General features: G+C 38.6%; 1 protein-coding gene across 1 annotated transcript in view; it reads right to left on the bottom strand.

The window, feature by feature from the left end:
* The window catches only part of SVEP1 (sushi, von Willebrand factor type A, EGF and pentraxin domain containing 1), a 183,592-nt gene that overhangs the window by 60,446 nt on the left and 103,019 nt on the right, over positions 1-20,127 (bottom strand). The window contains 12 exon segments of the mRNA XM_041761195.1: positions 393-563; positions 1,321-1,444; positions 2,431-2,555; positions 5,501-5,676; positions 7,678-7,879; positions 8,709-8,866; positions 11,588-11,789; positions 12,568-12,681; positions 13,706-13,819; positions 15,873-15,969; positions 17,094-17,185; positions 17,563-17,724. Of these exon segments, the coding sequence (XP_041617129.1) occupies positions 393-563; positions 1,321-1,444; positions 2,431-2,555; positions 5,501-5,676; positions 7,678-7,879; positions 8,709-8,866; positions 11,588-11,789; positions 12,568-12,681; positions 13,706-13,819; positions 15,873-15,969; positions 17,094-17,185; positions 17,563-17,724 (1,737 nt within the window).

Genomic DNA, 20,127 nt, shown 5'->3' with positions numbered 1-20,127 from the left:
CTTTCTTCCAACCGCTGCATCACTAGAACATAGGTCGCTGTCTAGCCATGTAGCAGGTGGTTTAAAATCGTTGGATAAATAAATGAATGGATGCACTCAACTCAAGAGTTCTTCTCCTGTGTCCCACCTGGCCTGTAACCCATCTCTCTTTGGGCTCCGGGCCCCAGTTCAGTCTTCCCTTCCCATGGCAGTTCCCTGTTGCATGTGGGGTGCAGCCACAGGGCTGGTCTCCTCATCCCCCATGTCCCGCATAGAGAGGGAACTGCTCAATGAGTATTTGCCGTGTTTACTACTGCGGTGTATCTAGCTTTTATCTGGCATTCCTGAAAAATGTTCCTGTGGTGCAACAACTGTCAGGAGCTACTGAAATGCCTTCTGCAAAGGCGGCTCACGTTCGCAGTGGGGGAGTGGTTGTGTCCACTGTCCTTGATTCAGACAGTACTGCACAGGGTTCCCAACCATCTGGAAGCCTGGGTCACAGAACAGACTGATTTTGGAGCCTGGCTTTAAGTCTACCGACGTGGTTCGCAGGTGAGGTATCAATCCTTCTAAGGGCGGGCAATCTGCAGGCAAAGAACACAGGCACAGAGCTTGTCAGTGTGGCAGCACCACCAGGTCAAGTCTCAAATCACATGTGGCACCAGCATGTGAGCGCCACTCTACTGCTACTAAGACAAGGCGGCATGTGACCCGATCACTGGCGAGCAAAATTGCGAGAAAAAACTATTTGAGTTAACCACTTTTCCTCCTCCTTCCTCAGAAGTCAGCTGAATATTTTCTATAAAAAAAAGTGGTATTTTACGAATATTGATGAAAGATACTTAGAAGTTATCAAAACCCATGAATTCTAGGACGTCTTTAGAAACTTCTTCAAATACATTGGATTTTATGACCATTCAGAGTTTGATTATTTAGTGAGTGGACTCTACCATCCATAGCTTTTCTCTCTATGCTACCTGCCTCTAGATGGCCACTGGGAATTACAGGGTTGCAGGTAGCCCATCTCACACAGGAGGTTAGGGCTTTCGTGGCATTTGAAAAATTAACCGTATCCCTCTTCTCATCCTATTCTCCTAATCTGATTTCATCATTGTCCAAGTTTCTTCCACAATCAATTTTGTACTCTCTAATGCAGCATGCATTTGAGTATTAAAAAATAAATCCTTTGGGTGAAGGTAAAGAAAATGTGAATTAGTGGTTAAGCAGCAGGCTGACAGGCACACACTACTTGACCCACAGGGAATTCTGAACTGTCTCTTTTTTCACTAGAAAATCTTGGGAGTAGTCAAGAGATGCCAGTTTACAGAAGAAAATTCTAACCAGAACAGAATATGCTCTTGTAATTTATCTTCACTTTTCCCATAATTCCAGACAGGAAATCAGGCCAGGCTAACACATTTCCTTTTTTGAGTTCCTCTGGGCATGAGGTAGCCAGTGATTTCACCTGAAAGTGTAAACACATGTCTTTAGATACACCTTCCTTGTTTCCATATGACAGAGTCATTATATCTTAACGTAGTCCTATTGAAAACATTCACAGATCTGGGGGTCGGGGTGAAGGGAAGGCGGCTTTTGAACAGTATGGTTTCAGGAGTAACAGATAAGTCTCTTCCCTCCCCCTCTCTCCTCCACCTCCATCATCCCCTCTCCCAAATAGGTCAGTTGCCAGATATTCTGAAAATCTCCACATAGAATCTCTAAAGTTCTGCAGTTTAATGAGGTATTGTAGATGTTCCCTACTCCTCATTCTCCTGTCTTCTGCCTCTGATGTAGAGGTGGGTAAACTGAGGCCTAGACAAGTTCTGTCCCTATAATAATAAGGGCAGACACTGAGGAAGCCCTTGCTGGGTGGCGAACGAGACCACTGCTGTACGTGCCATGTTGTGTGCGATCCTGCTGAAACTTCCCTACTCACTATGCTATCTGCTCATCTTTCACAGATAAGGAAACCGAAGCATAGAGGGATGGAGTAAATATGTTCAAAGTCATCACTACAAGGCTGTTGTAGAACTGGGATTTGAACTCAGGCTGTTGCACTCCAGCCTGGCTTTAACTGCTGGCCTCTCTGTCACTCTCTAAGCATGATCTTGCACCAGCTCTCAATTTCTGCATCTCTAGTCCGAGGGATTTGAGCCAGTATCTCTCTGATTCTCTCCAGCTTGGAGATCAGTCATTTACAATTATCCTAAAATAATCATATCCAACAAAATTTAAAAACAGCACCAAGAAACAGAAGAGGGGATTCATTGAAAGCAACCTTAGGTAACCTCTGCCCAGCTTAGTCTACGACCATAGCATCAAATGATATCGGTGGTCAAGTCTGAAAACCCAGAGGTTACAGTAAGATACGGCAACGTTAGTCTGTTCACATTTTTACTAGGTTTGTACCTTTGTATCTCATTACTGTCATACACTGAAAATGGAATTGACCTGCTGTGGAGACAGGACATAGTCCCAGAGGTTCAGCTGGCTTATGGAGCCCACAAAAGACTCAGCTGGGTTGAATCCTTCTCCTTTCTGGTCTTGCTCTTGCCCAAGAACTAATGCACCACCACCTAAAGAGAGGAGACAAAGGAGGAGGAAGACTGACTTCATTGTCTGTTATTCCTAAAATGCTAACTGAACGAGAGCATTGGCAATATAAACGTACCAGGGAAAATTGTTGAAAAAACCAAATTACCTTACCAAAAAAAAAAAAAAAAATCTGCATGTTTCACCGATAAGGACAAATTCAATATTGTATATAGAGCCACTTAAAAATAATCAGAGAGGCTTTATTTAGAATATTACATCAGACTTACAAACACTTCATGACAAAAACCACACATAAACATATGTGCAGGTAATATTATATGTCAACAAAAGAGGTAAGTTCTAATTTGCCTCCTTTCTTCCAGGAAGTTACCCTCCATGACAACTACTACCAGTAGCTGCTCTGCCTTTTCTTCTTCTTAACCCTACAATGATTACATTTCTATTGCCAATTCCAAGGTAACTCTCAATTTGCCAGCGGCCACCAAATTGCCAAATTCAATGGAAACTCTTTTATATCCACCTCTGGTGATTTCTTTTTATCTTTGGTTCCTACTGGCCATTTCATTCTATTAAACTGTCCTTCCTGGATGTACTGGATGGTCTGTTTGCCCCTCCAGAGACATCTGCTACCCTTCTCAACGCTGCTTTGTACCCTCAAAGGTTGACACCACCTGGTTGCCCAGTTCCTCTGGCTTCTGTTCATACCTGACCAATGGAAGGACCAACCCAAGACAAGAAAGTGGGATGAAAGAGAAGTTTAATTTCCTGGATACCTTCTCCCCCAGGCAACAGATTGGCGGTGGCTGCTTTCCTCTATAGAACATCATGGCTTCTGCTGGGTGAATACTCTCCAGAACTGCAAGTTTGCCTAAACTCTGGCCACATCTTTGAAAATCGTCCCTTCCTTAAACTCTCTTCAGTTATCCAACTTGAGTAAGCCACCTGTTTCCTGCCAGGGGCCTGGTTGATTCCACTTATTTTTCATAAAGGCATCGTTTCCTGGTTCTCCTTGGACCTTTGTGCTAATTCTGTCCCTCTTCTCTGCTTGCCTCTTAAGATGCTGATGCACCCAGGCTTCCACCTCTGGCCTCCTCTCTTCTTCCTTCAATAATCTCCCCATCTGATATCATTCACCTGCCAATTGATACACATAGAACCCCCTTTTGGGATTTCCCAAACTATGTTCTTTGCTTATTAATCATTAAAAATTAATATGTGCACGGAAGAAAATTTGAAAAAATAAAGCAGAAGGAATTCCTCTTATCCAGAAAAAAAAAGTCATTAAACAGTTTTGTGTATTTCCTTCCACATTTTATTTTTATTGTTTTTTTTTTTTAGTGTATGTGTATGTGTGTGTGACAGAGAGATTTTAAAGCACACAACTCAGGATCATACTATGAATGATGTTTGAATCTGGCTTTTTGTCTTAGGTAGTTCTCATTTCATGAGTTTTAATAGCTATTTTATATATGAATGCAGAACAATCCAATTAATTAATTAACTAACTAAACACCCATTTCTTATTGGATACTGGAGTTGTTCCCAAGTTTGGTACTGAAGTATCACTGAGATCAACATATTGATACATGAGTATTTATTCAGATCATTGATTATTTCCTTTAATCTGATTCCTGGTAGTTGAATTGTTGGTTATGTGCCAAGGGTTTCCCTAAGGTTCTTGATGAAAGTTCCTAAACTGCTTCCCAGAAAAGTTGTACTTTTTCATACCAGCACTCTATAAAAGTGTCTGCCACGCTGAATCCTTGCCAATCACATCCTATCACTAAGAACGACTTTGTCAATTTGATATAAAGCGATATCAACCTATGTTTCTAGTTGCATGTATTCCTTTGATTAGAATTCAAACCCAATATTTGTAAAATCAAATGTAAATTCTTCCCTCACCTCTAACCCCTGCTCTGATAATTATCCTTTTTCCTAGAATTCTTCTCTCAGCTTTTAGACTCTTTAATAGCCCTAGTCACCCAAACTAAAGCTAGCTATCCACTAAGCTCTGTCAGTTGGGAGCTCTGCAATACTTACGGACTCCAATTCACTCTGACTGCTGTGGTGAGACAACCATCTCCTTGGCTGGCTACTATTACAATCTCTGTGTTTTAGTTTCCTATCTTCCTGAAGATAGGAAACCTACCTTCACTCTTTTATCAGGGTGTAATTTTTTTTAAATATAGAAATGCTCTTTTTCTTATCATAAAGGAAATACATGTTCATTATAAGATACAAGAACAGAATAAAGAAGAAAATAAAAGCCACCTGCAACCCCACTATCCAGGGAAGAGAGAGCTGAAAACAAGAATACTTAGACACAAAAAGGAACCACCTCTCCACCTGATAATGCCACTTCTTTTTGAAACATTCTGAATGTTTCCTTATTTACTACAGGGAATCTCCAACTTTTCCTCTTCATGTGATATCTGTCATAGAAGGATCTAGATAGATGCCATGTATGATACTAAGAACACCGTATCACCTAATGCTTTTGTATTCCTTCAAAAGAAAACTCCTTGGATACATTTTTTAAAAAGTATTCTTAGAAGAAAGTTGGAGTTCTATTTGAAAAGGGCATAAAGACAGACAGTTTTAGCAGTGCTGCAGCTTATACACTGGATGTACTTGTGTACTATGTAGAAGATCACAAAACAAAACATACCAGTAATTCATCTCCTTGGAAGACAGTTTAGTAACCTTCCATTGATAGCTCAGCCTGCGACTTCCTAGTCTTACTAAAAGTCCCCAAATGCATTTCTTACACAGAGAGTCATACAGCTCACCTAGGAAAAGCTTGTAATAATTCAGTCTGGATAATCAGGGAGTAGAAAATGGGAGAGGTAACTGTTGTCCTTTGTGTAGAACCAAGGACAACAAAGCTAGCGAAGTTGATGTTTATCTAAGCACCACCACATCTGGTATCTAACATAATTATATTCCTTTAGCTAAGACCTACCAGGTATGGCTGAACCAACAGAGAGGCCCAGGCCACCATCAGATAATTTCCCATCGATATAGACTTTCCAGGCTCCATCAGTACTCGTCCAAGTGATTGCAATGTGATGCCAATGGCCATCATTCACGGAGGGACAATCTGTTATCTTTTCCTTGCCATTCACATAAAGAACCCAGCTGTGAAAAGATTCCAGACAATAGAGTCATCAGTCATATGTCGTAATCTCATCTATGGGGCCACATTACTATTTTTCTTCTTTTTTTGTATGTAAAGCACTTCACGTGAAACCATTACATCTTTTTCTCCATTTGGTCATATTTCATACGCAGGGTTGATTTATAAATTATACTTCATTGTAGCTCACTGAAAATTACTTTATGTTTCTTGGGCAGCCCGGGTGGCTCAGCAGTTTAGCACCGCCTTCAGCCTAGGGCATGATCCTGGAGACCCGGGATCGAGTCCCACATTGGGCTCCCTGCATGGAGCCTACTTCTCCCTCTGCCTGTGTCTCTGCCACTTTCTCTCTCTGTGTCTCTCATGAATAAATAAAATCTTTTAAAAAAAGAAAATTACTTTATGTTTCTTAAACACGAAAGGGTAGGAAAAAGTCTTAAGATAATGAGAAAAGTTGATCCAAGTTGAGATAATTTACCAACTGTCTATTCCGGAGAAAGTGAATCAAGAATGGAAGGAATGAGAGCTGTACAAACATCAGACTGGTTTCCTTCCTTCGGAATGGATGTTTTCCTAAGACCAGGAACAAACTTTAGATGTCTCACAGAAAGTAAGCTCTGTCTGGATTGCCAAAACAGTCACATAGCAGACAAACTATGTCAATCCAAAGGCAAGCATAAATAGAACAAAGATGACCAACAGCAAAAGATTCTAACAATCATGTCACATTGGGGAATGTCAAAGATACTAAGCAGTTTAAAATGAAACATCTTCAATAGCAATTGGAGAAAAAGAAAAAAAAATAGGGAAAATTGATAAGGAAAAAAAAAGAATTCATTGCATACCTCTCTCCATATCTTCTCAGTTCCTACTCAAAGATATTTATGGAAAAAATGGTATTTTTATCACACCAATCATTTCCCTCTTTGTGTTTTCCCATCATCCTCCCCTGTTCAAGTGGGTAACAGGTTCTCTCTTTGTATACATTCTGCCTCAGGGAAGCTTTGTGCAAATTTCTTGGATTTTATTTTTAAAAGTTCGGGTCAGTTCAGAAGAATAGGGTTTGGGGATGAGGAGGGTTCCACCAGAATAGTGAGTCCCATGGACTGAAGAAAGGAAAGAGAGTTCAGTGGGGCCTGCATCCTACTCAGCAGCAATAGGACAGAAACTTGAGTGGATCTGAGATGAAAAGGCCACCACAGAATCTGTCTATTTTGAAGATTGGGATTCCATGTGGCAAAGAGCTGTGATTCTGAAGGGCCCACAGAGGTTGAAGCAGTTCACACAGCCCAGTGATAAGCAGTATGGACAGAGGACAGTGATGGAAGTCCTGGCCAAGTCTGTGGCTCTTTAGCAAGACCCTGTGGGTCTTGCACAGTCTATGAGAATCTATGATAGGAAAAGCATTAGGTAGAGAAAGAAGGAGGGAAACAATTGAGGTTGTCCTTTCTGACAGCCCAGAGAGTGATGGGCCCTGCTGTTGAATTAATAACTGACCCAAAGAGAAATAAATATCATCTGTACACCTGAGATTGTAGATGGAGTCATATTTCATATATGTGTCTTCCATGGGTCAGTAGTGTCACTGAAATCCTTAAATCCCCGCAGGCTCTGACATATAAAAGAAAGAGCATCAGTCTTAAGAGTCAGTCTGAGACTTAGCTCTACCACTCCCAGAGTGTGAGATTTGGGGCAAATCATTCAGTCTCTCTGAAACTTTGTTTTGCTACCTATAAAGCTAGTTCCTCAGGTCATTGTGAAGATCAAATGAGGTAACACTTAGCAAAGAGCAAAACATAATTCATGCATAAGGTGCTATCACTGAAACTTCGCTTTCTTACAGAACTTGTCCAGATGCTTTGTTTGGTCACTGGTCACTCATCACTCTGTTGTCCTGCTGGAGCACCTGACCCTCTTGTTCCTCTCTCCCCCACCCCCATGTCATTTCTAACGTGGTGCCAGGATAAGATCCAGAGTATGTCTTTCCTGACATTTCTGCTTACCCATTGTAATCAGTCAGGAGGAAGGTATTATCACTGCCATTCTCAAGTGCATAGGAGATTGGTGTTCCATAATTATTGATGTCAGAGGATTTCATCCAGAATGTGCAAGTTATAGCCCAGAGAGATGGAAGCACACCGTCTAGCATGACATAACCATAGGTACCCGAAACTTCAAAATCCAGGTTAAAACCTGAAGACTGGTCTGTAACAAATAAGAAAAGTGTGTAGACTATGGCACTTATGAGGCATTTCTTCAGTTGTCCAAGGTAAGCAGTAGATATGCAGTACTATTGTCAAAGAAGCCCATTTCAGTCAATATGATGATCTGAGATGCAGTTTCAACATTAAATATCTATATATTATTTACAAAATACATCACACATCCTTCTAAATAAAATAATCAGTGATATCTAAGATAGGGAAAGAATTCAGTAGGGCAAGGAAGCAGAGAAATAGGAAAAAGCTGGGGGGAGAGGTGGAATCAGGAAGTTAATAAAGATAGAAGACTCTAGGGCACGTCCATATGCTGATGGGATGACTTCACAGAGTGGGGTAATTGAGGCTGCAGGAGAAAAGGGGGTTAACTGCAAGAGCCACATTCCACTTCTACTCAGGGCCCTCATTCTTCCCTATTTCATGAGCAATTCAGCTCTGCCCCAGTCGTGCATACCCCATCAAGAAAATGAAAGTCCTACAGCTAAAGGTCACCAGCACCCTGAGAAAGCAGCTTAGCACTGGTTCTCAAACATGTCTTTGAACTCTGAGCTCCTAAATCAAGTGTCCTTTCTAAACATGTAGAAGATGAAGAGTTTTATTTAATTCAATTTTCTCCTCTGAGCTTCATTTCCCTCCATCTTTGCCATTAGGGTTAATAGGACCTAGTTTGCTGGATCGGTGTCAAGATTAAATAAGTATAAAATGCTTAGCATCATTTTTAGTATGTAGACAGGGCTTGAAACAGGCAAAAACTAACATTGTTATAAACTCATTATTTTTAGTATTGTTATTAATAATACTGAGCTCCTATATACCTGTTTCACACCTGCTGCCTGAAAATCCTGGCTGGCATTTACAACTGTATGAGTTTAATTCATCCACACAGGTGGCCTGATTTCTACATGGGTTAGACTGACATTCATTGATGTTTACTTCACAATGTGGCCCTGTGAAGCCTGCTGCACATTGGCACCTGCAAAGAAACAAAATATTATTAACACATAGAAGTGCATTCGAGGAAGTCTCCCATTTATGATGACAATGTCTCAAAGGACTTTGAAAACTGAAAGCTCACAGATGCAGAGAATAGACTGGTGCTTATTGGGGTCAGAGTGGGGTGGGAGAAATGGGTGAACTGGGGTTTTGTTTTGTTTTTAGTTTAGATGAATTGAGTAAACTACTCTGAAATCATGAAACATTTTCCACATCAAAACAGTGCTTTAAATATCAGTTACCTTTTTTTTAAAGTTCATTTAATTAAGCCTAGTTAAGATAATACATATCTGAAGTGTTGTAGCAGCAAAAATAGTGGTTCTGTTCCGGGTGAATTATTATTTACACACTGGGAGTTTCTTTCCCTGTAGAAGTGCTAGGAAAAAATATAAAAAATTCACATGCTGTTCCAAAGGCTTTATATATATTAAACCAGTCTTTATAATGAGGTAACATTATCCTCATTCCCATTTTACAGATGAGTAAACTATGGCTCAGGTTAATCTGCCCAAGTCTCCTGGTCACTAAGCGGTGGAGTAGGATTTTAAACCCAATCAAAGTGCCTTGTTCTTAAACAGTATGCCATACAGTCTCTGTGGTATGCAACAAACCATTTAAACCTATCAGAATGGAAAATGTATCAAATATTGAGATCAAATGTTGACAAAGGTGTCATGAACTGGGAAATATCACATAGTGAAGAGAATTACAATTTGGCAATGTCATATGAGATTGAGGGTTTGCACTCCCAGAGCCTGTATATCCATCTCTACTTATGTGCTCTCAGAAGTTACTCCCCAGGTGCAAAAGGACACAGGTAATGAACATTCATAAGAGCATTATTCTAAGTGTTTATGAAGAGGAGAGTGGGAAAATAAACTATGGTATGATCATGGACTACTGATCAGCAGTTAAAATAAATGAACTAGAGCCAAATGTATCAACCTTGACAACACATGATGTTGAGTGAAAACAAAACCCAAATTGCAAAAGGATGTATATAGTATAATACCAATTATGGAACATGTAAAAGTGTGCTATGCACTGTTTATGTAGTAATATATGAAGTCTGAATGAGAAAGATGTACACCAACTTCAGAAAAGTGGTTACTACTGAGGAAGAAGAGCAAAGTGTATGTGTGTTTGTGTGTGTGTGTGTGTGCACGTGTGCTGTATTGGATGAACTCTAAAAGGATCTTTAGAAGGTTTTTCTTTAAAGCAAAAGATGTGAATCAAATATGGCAAAATGCTAAGATTTGGTAATTACTGTGATGAGTGTGTGACCTTTACTGTTCTTGGTAATTTTCTGTATATCTGAAATATATTTTTAATTAAAAAGGACCTGTGCAATACATGCTAATTAACATTGTCATTAGCATGTTTACGTTGGAATTGGGGTGGAATCTTCGCTGAGTTCTCTGCATCTGATGATAAATCTATTTTGGCTAGAATTTCACTCATCTTTATCTGCCCATGTTGGACATCATTCTAGCAATCCAATATCCTTGTCTACAAAGTAAGTTCACTTTGGTGACAACTCACAGTCCCTTTGAGTTAGGAGAGTTTACCTTCCCTTTTCCTCTAGTTAGGATTTAGGCAAATTTGGTATTCATCAATTGTTTTTGACTCTGGGTGGGGGGGAGGGCGGAATTTAGAACTCTTATTTCTCTGGAAATTTCTCACTGCCTATGGTTAGGCACTACAGGCCAGAAGAAGCAAAAAGCCTCTGAAAAGATGAAACAGTTATACTGCTGAGACTTCATTTCCATATCAAGAGTAAAAGTCTCATACTAGAAATAGGGTTGCCTATTTCTTCTGGATCATGCCCTGGCTATCTGTTGGGGGAACAGAATATTGAAGGAGGCTGAACCACACGAGGACTGGGAAATGGTGCAACTGGGGTGCTTTTTTTTCCCTTTTAAGTTTTATAAGCTTCCAGAGCCAGTGGCATGTTGAGGATAATAATGTTTCCTAAGATTCTGCAAGCAAGAACAGTCTGTCTTTTGTACTGCAGAAGCCACAGACCCTGCAAGGGGAACGGATGTAACGGAGTTAACTTGACAGTGATGAAGGAGAGTACTGATTTTTAAACTGTATTCTACTGGCACCCCAAGAGCTGCCTCAGGAAGACAAAGCATGTCTCCTCTACAAATCCTGCTGTTTTCAACCACAAAAGGTTAGTTTTTATTATTTCACTTGTTTACATTCGTATTAGATTTCTTATGAACCAAGGGTTACTAAACCAAAAAAAAAAAAAAAAAAAAGCGTTTGAAAACCACAGATAGAGAATGTCAATTGGGACTGTAATAGAATGATGGCACAATTCCTTTTGACTTCAGCTAGTGCAAAAACTCCAGCTCAAATTTAAAAATGAGTTTTGTCTAGTGCTTCGGGGTTACTGTGTTTTCTTTCATCTTTTGTGACTTCCCAATGACAGAACAGTGGTTTCGCAATCTGGTCATGCATCAGAACCATTAGGGAACTTAAAACACATAGGTGGCCTATTTTAAAATTACAGACTGTACCCCAGACTTAGAGAATCAGGACCCCAGGTGGTGGGGAGCATCTATGGCAGCCTATCCTTGGACTAGAATTAGGGAGTGGCTGACTTGGGACTTAGAGTAATACTCCATAAAGGCTGCAGGATACTGAGTGGTTGAGAAAATAAAACTAGTGCGAAGAACCAGACCTAGGGCTTTACCTGAAGCTATTGGCACCATCTTTACAGGTAGCTCCATTTTTGCATGGTTGACTGAGACACTCATCCAGGTTTTTTTCACACCGGGTACCCAAAAATCCAGGAGGGCATTTGCACAAGAATCCTCCAACCTGATCTTCACAGACTGCATTATTTAAGCATGGGCTTGACTGGCATTCATTGACTTCTGTTTCACAGTGCAGGCCTGGGGATGGAGGAGGGTGAGAAAGAGCCCAAATGTTAACCCCCCTTGGGAAACTAGGACCCAGGTGTTGACCTCTTGGAGGATGTTGCTCCTCAAGGATTGGAATGGAAGCTGCAGAACTACTGGCCTCTCACACTGGTTTGAGATCCACTCTTGAGTGAGATTTGGCTTTTGTAAGTCAGTTTAGGATTGTATTTTTGATAATCTGCTCTTTTGATCTTGGGTCTCTCTGAAACTAACATTTGCAACGGACATCTAACTGAGATGATGCTAAAAAATTAAACTAATTTAGTTCAAAATTTTCCTCTCTTTCTTTGACCTTGTCTTTTTTCCTTCACTGGTCATTTTTGGGGAACTTTGTCTTTATATATATTTCTTCTTATATATATTTATGTCATATTGTTTAGCATCTATTTGCAATATTATCCTAAATGATTTATTTCCAGTGCCTTCTTGAATGTTAATCTTAGCACATAAACTCTTGTCTTCTCTATATCTCCTTCTCTTTCTGTGTCTCCCTTGTCTCTCTCTCCTCTCCCCCGCCCCCACACACACTCTTTTTTCTAACCTGTTTGAGAGTAACTGCACCCCTAATGCCCTTTGACCCCAAAATCCTTTAGTGTGCATTTCCTCAAAAATAAGGACTTTCTCTGGATAATCACAGCACAGTTACAAAATCAGAAAATGAACAGTAACATAATATGATGCTTAAAAATGTAGTAATTTTTGGTGCCTTGCAGAACATTAAGACAATGTAGGAAGAATGGAAACATCTTACCCGTGTATCCTTTCACGCAGGTGCAGTGATAGCCAGCCAAGCCATCAGTGCAGGTTCCCTTATTTAAACAAGGACTGGAGTTACACTCATTTATATTTTCTTCACATAGTTGACCTGCAAAAAATCACAGAATATGTTAGCTGGAGAAAACTTGAAAAGAATTTAAGACTAATAGTTTTCAAGCAACCTGTTCAGGTGTAAGAACAGGATAATCATATATCATGGTTAATACGTTTGTGAAAAACTTTGCTCTTTGCCAAATACACTGAAATGTTTTCTTCCATTCTATTTATTGCAAAAATTTTCTAGCAAGAAATCTGAAATTTTCAACATACAATGAAAAATGATAACCATGGATATCTAGCTTTTCTTTTAGTTAGTATAAGTGTTATCTATCTTAAAAATGTTATAGTATTTGCTAGTCATTTACCTCTTTGCTGAATTTATTCCTTGAGTTCTTAAACATGACTTGTTTATCAACTAGTTGCAGGTTTGTAGCCTTATAAAACATATTCCCAATAACCCCACACCCAGCCCCTGGCAACTATCATTCTACTCTCCATTTGTATGACTTTGGCTTTCTTAGATTCCACATATAAGTGAGATCATACAGTATGTCTTTCTCTGTCTGACTTATCTCACTTAGCATATGCCCCCAATTTTTATCCATGTTGTTGCAAATGGCAGGATTTCCTTCTTTTTATGGCTGAGTAATATTCTATTATGTATAGCTCAATCATGTTCTCTTTATCTTGAGAATACACTTAAGCTTGCTTCCATATCTTGGCTATGGTGAACAGTGCTACAATGAACAAAACTTCCAGATAATGATTTCATTTCCTGGGGATAGATACCCAGTCGTGGAATTGCTGGCTCATGCAGTAGTTCTATTTTTAATTTTTTTGAGGAGCTTCCATACTGTTTTCCATAGTGGTTGTAACAACTGACATTCCCACCAACAGTACACAACAAGGGTTCCCATTTCTCCATGTCCTCACCAAGATTGTTATCTCTTGTCTCTTGATAACAGCCATTTAAACAGGTGTGACATGATATCTCATTGTGGTTTTGATTTCCAGCAATGAAATTTTAAGGATTCCAAGGTTTATATTGTAAAAACAAGAAACTTTCCTCTTACCTGTGTAACCAGATGGGCATTCACAAATGAATTCCCCAACTAGGTCTTTACAAATTCCATTGTTGAAGCATGGCAGTGAGCTGCATTCATCAATGTCTATTTCACACTTTAAGCCTAAAATGCAAACCAAATACTGAAGGACAATCAAAGAGTGGGATCAATAAAAACAGAACCATGATCATTTAAAGGTAATGATCTCAATAATTGAATTTATAGGGAGTGGTGGGGGTGAAGGAAAGGGAAATATTCCTTGAGTGCTACTGTCTAGTTAAGCATTTAATAAAATTATTGCCTCTTTCTAGAGATTCAAGATATCTTGGGGTACCTAGGTGGTGCAGTAAGTTAGGCATCTGACTCTTGGTTTCACCTTGACTCTTGGTTTGGGTTTAGGTAGTGATCTCATGGTCATAAGATTAAGCCCTGTGTCAGGATCCGTGTTCAGTGTGGAGTCTGCTTGGTTTTCTCTCTCCCTCTCCCTCTGACCCTCCTCTCTGCTCTCTCTCTCAAATAAATAAATAATTAAAAAAAAGATATCCTTATAAGGAGGGGCTTCTGGGTGGCTCAGTAGGTTGGGTGTCTGACTCTTGGTTTCAGCTCAGGTCATGCTCTCAAGGTCCTGAGATCTTGGGGCTTCATGCTCAGCCCAGAGCCTGCTTTTCCCTCTCCTTCCCTCTCAGCCCTTCCCCCCTTACTTTCTCTCTCTCTCAAATAAATTAATAAATGAAATATTTTTTAAAGGATATCCTTATAAGAATACATAAAAGATAGCAGAAAATCCCAAGTTAGAAGTTGGTGGTAGGTAGTGCTGGGGGAAGACTTGGGAGCATAAAATTAATTTAACTCCAAAGTGCAAAGTATAGAGTCATATATACTTGCTACCAAGCTGAGGAGTAGGGGTAGGGCTAAGTCCTGCCAGATATCAGCTCATATGCCAGGTGTCCTAAAGTGCAGACATATTTTCTGAGAGGGTGCACACAAGCTATCTGTGGGGTAGCTCTGCCAGAAACCCATGCTCTTCCTCTACACCAGGGGGTCTCCAAGTGTGGCCCCTGGACCAACAGCATCAGCAATTACCTGGGAATGTAATAGAAATGCAAATTATGAAAACTTCTTTAGAGCTACTGAATGAGAAATTCTGGGTTCAGGTCTAGCACTCTGTGTTTTAAGAAGCCCTCCCAACGATTCCGATGCACATCAAAATTTGAGAACCACTGTCCAAATTATGCCCTTTCTCAATCACCACTTGCTTATAAAATTCTGGGACAAGATCCATTATTTCTTATGGAATGTTAGGACAAAATCTTTTATAAAAATCGAGACACACATACACATATAAATGGAATGAAATAAGTGGAATGCCAATATTCTTGATAGCCCTGGGCTGCATTCTGTTTTCCAATTTTCCTTTTGCTCATTTTGTGGTAAATTCTTTTATTTTAATTTTGTGGTGAATTCTTTTATTTTAATAACATCTTTCTCATTGAAATGACATTTCACGTTGGCTGTACAAAAGTCAGAAAAAATGCAAAAACTGCATTTCTAGGAGAAAATAGTGAATTAGTTGAAATAAATTGCAGTTTTCAGATATAGTTCATTTTCCCCTCAAAAAGTATATTTCTGAACTGAACTGGAATGTGAATTACACTACAAGAAGATATAATCGTTATATAATTTTTACATAATCAAGTTCAAAGGCATATTGTTTTTCCAAGAATAGCTTCCAGAAAGAGAAACAAAGCAACAAATCATAGCCATTCATAAGAACTTCCATTAATGTAAAGCCAATGAGAGAAACTGGAGTTTGTTTAAAAATATTTGTGCTGGACAACCTGTTCTATGCTGGTATCATGTTATACATTTGTTTTAGTATGGAACCTTGGTCATGGCTCTGAAACTGTATTCCTCTTTAAATTGTGAGTTATGATGTGACTTTTCATAGAAAAGATGATTCTTTGTTCTTCCTTCAAAACATGCAAGGAGAACTGCCATTTGTAAGATATGTATACTTTTTTTCACCTTGGTTTATCTTGTTCAACCAAAATTTTTTGCACTGATATAGCCCAATGTATTTATCTTATAGGGTTAATTTTTAGAGTTCCATAGTTTGATATGCAAGTTACAATGATTTCATCTGAAAAACATACTAACATTTTCATTTCTCTGTTACCTGTATATCCAGATGGACAGAGACAAACATAACCACGCCCAAGCTGTTGGCAGGTTCCACTATTGTGGCAGGGATTTAAGAAACATTCATGGAAAACCTACCAATGGCAAAAAAGAAATCTATCAGAGACAAAACACTCCAATCATTTCGAAGTAATTCTGACCAGGAGTTTGAAGATTTGCAGGATTAGACAGGTGGTCCCTGTTTCCAGGTGAGTTCACTCAAGCTAGCTGGCCCACTGCCTGCATCATGTAGGTGCCTGCCATATATGAACACATATGACATATTCTTGAGTGATGATTTTAAGTGTTTCTAAAGGCTGGATGCATGTTAGAAACCATTTGGGATGCTTTAAAAGTATAAAGGATAGGGCCCCAACCCAGACGAGCTAAATCAGAATCTCTGGGGGTGTGATCTGTGCATTATTATATTTTAAAGTTGGCCAGTGGTTTCTAATATGTCTCCAGGGTTGATAGTCACTACTCTAGCAATTCTTACAAATGTCTGTGTCTGCTAGGCTCAGTTTCAAATATGACTTTCAAAGCCCTTACAAGTTGTATGTTTGGACGAGACTGTAGGAAGTTGAAATAAAAAATACAACCTTATTATCCCTCTTAAAAATACTTAAAGCCAAAGAATTTATCATGACATTGAGCAAAGTCTATTCAGAGTAATGGCTGAATCTACCAAAATAACTGGTAATCTTCACTAGTCTTTCTTTTTTTTTTTTTTAAAGAAAACAGTTTAGTTATGTTCATGAATTATGTTTCTTAATTTTTAAAAACCCATACATTATTCTAATAAATGATCTTTTATCTTTTTCTGACAAAAATTTAAATGAACATTATTGAGTAACTCTTCCTGCCAATCAGAAAAGGCCTTTGGCTAAACCAGAGGCCTCTTACTCAGATGATAGGTTATGCTTGACGTAAGTGTTAATTACTAATGAATTTAAAGGCTCCCCACATTTACACATTCTCTGTGCCAGACATTGCTGGGAAAAATTCCCAACTTTTGATAGTTAGAACTTTTCTAACGCTGCATTTTTGGATAGTTCTTATTGGAAGTCACAAGTAAATACTATTGTTCATTGATAATGATCCTGAGACTTGATTACTTAAGGTTCCAACTTTGGTAGTATTCCTCTGTGTAATGTGTAATGACAAAGTGTTTTCCAAACATTCCACTGGAGATGATTCTGTAAGTATAAAAGGGACTTGCCTGACTGCTGGTTTCATACTTCTTTTTGATATGTCCAGGAGAAGCACGGGGCACTACACTTTCCTCTGCTGCTGAAAATGTTGAACTGAAACCTAATAAGATTAATAAGAAAACATTAGAAAACCCTCTTAGTGTGTGGTAGATATTGCCCATACAGAGACTCTGCCTAAATACTATGATCAATATTCCAGTCTCAGAGCTGGTAAAGTCACATGTATTCTGTTTTACTAGTAGTAAAAATAGAGAGTGTATAGATGGATGGGGTCTATCATTAAATTCTAGACTCTTAGAAAGAAATTGGGAAGCTGTCAAGTTCAGAGTTCCCAAAGTAAGAATCTTTGAGTCATAAAGGCCTCAAAAGACCAGACACCCAAATCCCCTGAAAACAGGAATATTGAGAATCGAGACTATCACAAACACAAATCTCCAACACTCAGGATTAGGTAAGAAATAAAGTATATCTTCTTACTGGAGCAATCTGTGATAGATCTTGTACCACTGGTGGCTGTAGTTCCATAAAAGGGACAAGATAAGCAGAAGGACTTCCCTGGATCGGGTTGGTAGTAGTCTTTAGGACATGGATGACAAGGCATCAATCCAGAACGAGAGAACTCTCCTACTGGACAAGGTACTGCAAAGGTAAAAACAAATTGTTTGTGAGTCCGGAACAATGTACTCTACTTTTGAAAGAAGTGCATTGATTCTCGGTTGTAAGAAACTACTGAATTGCTAATATAATCTCTTGCACATATTTTATACCTATACTATTTTATCACCCAGAGAAATATTTTGTTGTTTCTTTCTTCTTACACAAAACACCTTTAACTCAATAAAAATCTGAATTGACCATGTAATATTGTATTCTGATTTTTCCACTTTATATCCAAAGCATTTCCCAGATCGTTAAATAACATGGTGTCTAATAAAAAAAATATTGCATGCCATTGACAGACCATAATTGAGCTAACATTTCCTCTACTATTAGACGTTTAGGTTGTTTCTATTTGTAGGCTATTATAAATAATGGTGACATGAAATTTTCTGCATAAACCTTGTATATAGCTCTGATTGTTTCCTAGGGATAATAGTTGAATTTGAACAGCAGAACTTGAGTAGTTGAATCTATAGATCTAAAGATAATGGAAATTTTATTTTATTTTTTTTTAAAGATTTTATTTATTTATTCACGAGAAACACAGAAAGAGAGAGAGAGGGAGGCAGAGACACAGGCAGAGGGAGAAGCAGGCTCCATGCAGGGAGCCTGACGTGGGACTCGATCCCGGGTCTCCAGGATCAGGCCTGGAGCTGAAGGCAGGCACTAAACCGCTGAGCCACCTGGGCTGCCCAATAATGGAAAATTTAAAGCTATTAATATATAATGTCAAATCTGCAAGAAAAAATAGTTCTAACTTCCAGCCCCATTATTAATGTATGGAATTCCTCTTGCTTCATACTCCTCATCACTGATAATGATCATTTAAACATTTTTTTCCAATTTGAAAGTGAAAATGGAATTGCACTGTTATTTCAATTTGCATTTCAATGATAAATTAAGGGTCTTTTTCATGTTTATCAGAAATTTTTATTTCTTCTGTGTAGCCGTCCCTTCTGCAGAAGAGGGCTTTTCTTTTTTTTTTTTTGAACTTTCAAACCTTTTAATGTCATTTTGTGTTAAATGTGCTTTTTATAAACAACATCCCGTTGAATACTATCATTTAACGAAATCTGAAATTCTCTTGCTAATAGTTGGTGGAATATTAACTAGATAAGAAACAGCTTTGAACATAATATGAACCTGCATTTTCTTCAGTAAATTTTGGCTGCATCTACCAGAGGGACACTGGGGCAAACCAGTCATGACTAAATCTTTAGGTTGGGATTTTAGCTTGTGATCCAAAGATGAAGTAAGTCAGGCGGAGCATGTTTTTTATTTGCATGAACTGGGGTCATCCGCAGGAGGCCTTAAACCATTACAAACTGAGAAAATCACTAAAACTATTAAGACTTGTATTTTACATTTAAATAAAGAAGATAGAACACAAGGAAGTAGCTATCTGGGAATCTCTGCACATTTATCACGCAGACTTTGGATTTTGTTAATAAAAATTAGTACAGCAGAAATAATTAGCAATATGGTTGAAAAATTTAGAAACGCACTCAACTCCAGGGAGCAGGATACTCCAAGTAATGTCATGTCTTTTTTTTTTAACATGACAATAAACATTAAATAAACAATAAAGCATTTGTGGTAATCTCAAGATGTTTAGATCAAAGTTTTTAAGAAAAACAGCCAGCCACATCTTTTGCAAAATTGCTCTTTTACATACCCACTGACAAAAAGTCAGGAATCGAATCAAGAGATGGCTGAAGATATCAATAGATATTAATGCTTATTTAGAAAAACTTATTTCTTCCAGCTACATTTGTTATCTTAAAACTTTATAAGTATCTTGGTGAAATAAGATACTTGTTATACCTGTGATAAACAAGATACTTGTTATAACAAAAATATTTGTTATATTAAAACTTTTTAAGCATTTAAAAAATATTTTATTTATTTGAAATAGAGAGTCAGCACAAGCAGAGGGAGAGGGGGAAGCAGACTCCCTGCTGAGCAAGGAGCCCAACAACGTGTGGCTTGATCCCAGGACCCCGAGATCATGACCTGAGCGGAAGGCAGACACTTAACGGATTGAGCCACTCAGACACCTCCAAAACTATAAACTATAAGTATCTTTGCTTCACCAAGAATAAATTAATCTATTATTTGTTGCTAGACCTCAGAGTTCCAGACAGGGCTTTGCACAAACATATTACAAAGCTGCTGAGCTTAAAATGGGTTTTCTGAATCTCAAGTTTCAAAAAAATGATTACCTATTTGGAAAAGGTAATTAGCTCCAGATAGCTAATTAAAGGAGTTAATTAGAAGCACAGATCTTCTACTGGCAAAGGTATGAAACTTCTGTTTGAGAGAATATCTATGAGTGTGTATGATAAGATAAAAATGTAAATTCTGTCAGTGAAACCAAGATCT

The sequence above is a fragment of the Vulpes lagopus genome, chromosome 7, assembly GCF_018345385.1.
Source record: "Vulpes lagopus strain Blue_001 chromosome 7, ASM1834538v1, whole genome shotgun sequence".
In the NCBI taxonomy this organism is placed as follows: domain Eukaryota; kingdom Metazoa; phylum Chordata; class Mammalia; order Carnivora; family Canidae; genus Vulpes; species Vulpes lagopus.
Note: the sequence above shows the minus strand (reverse complement) of the source record. Positions and strands in the feature narration are given on the sequence as shown.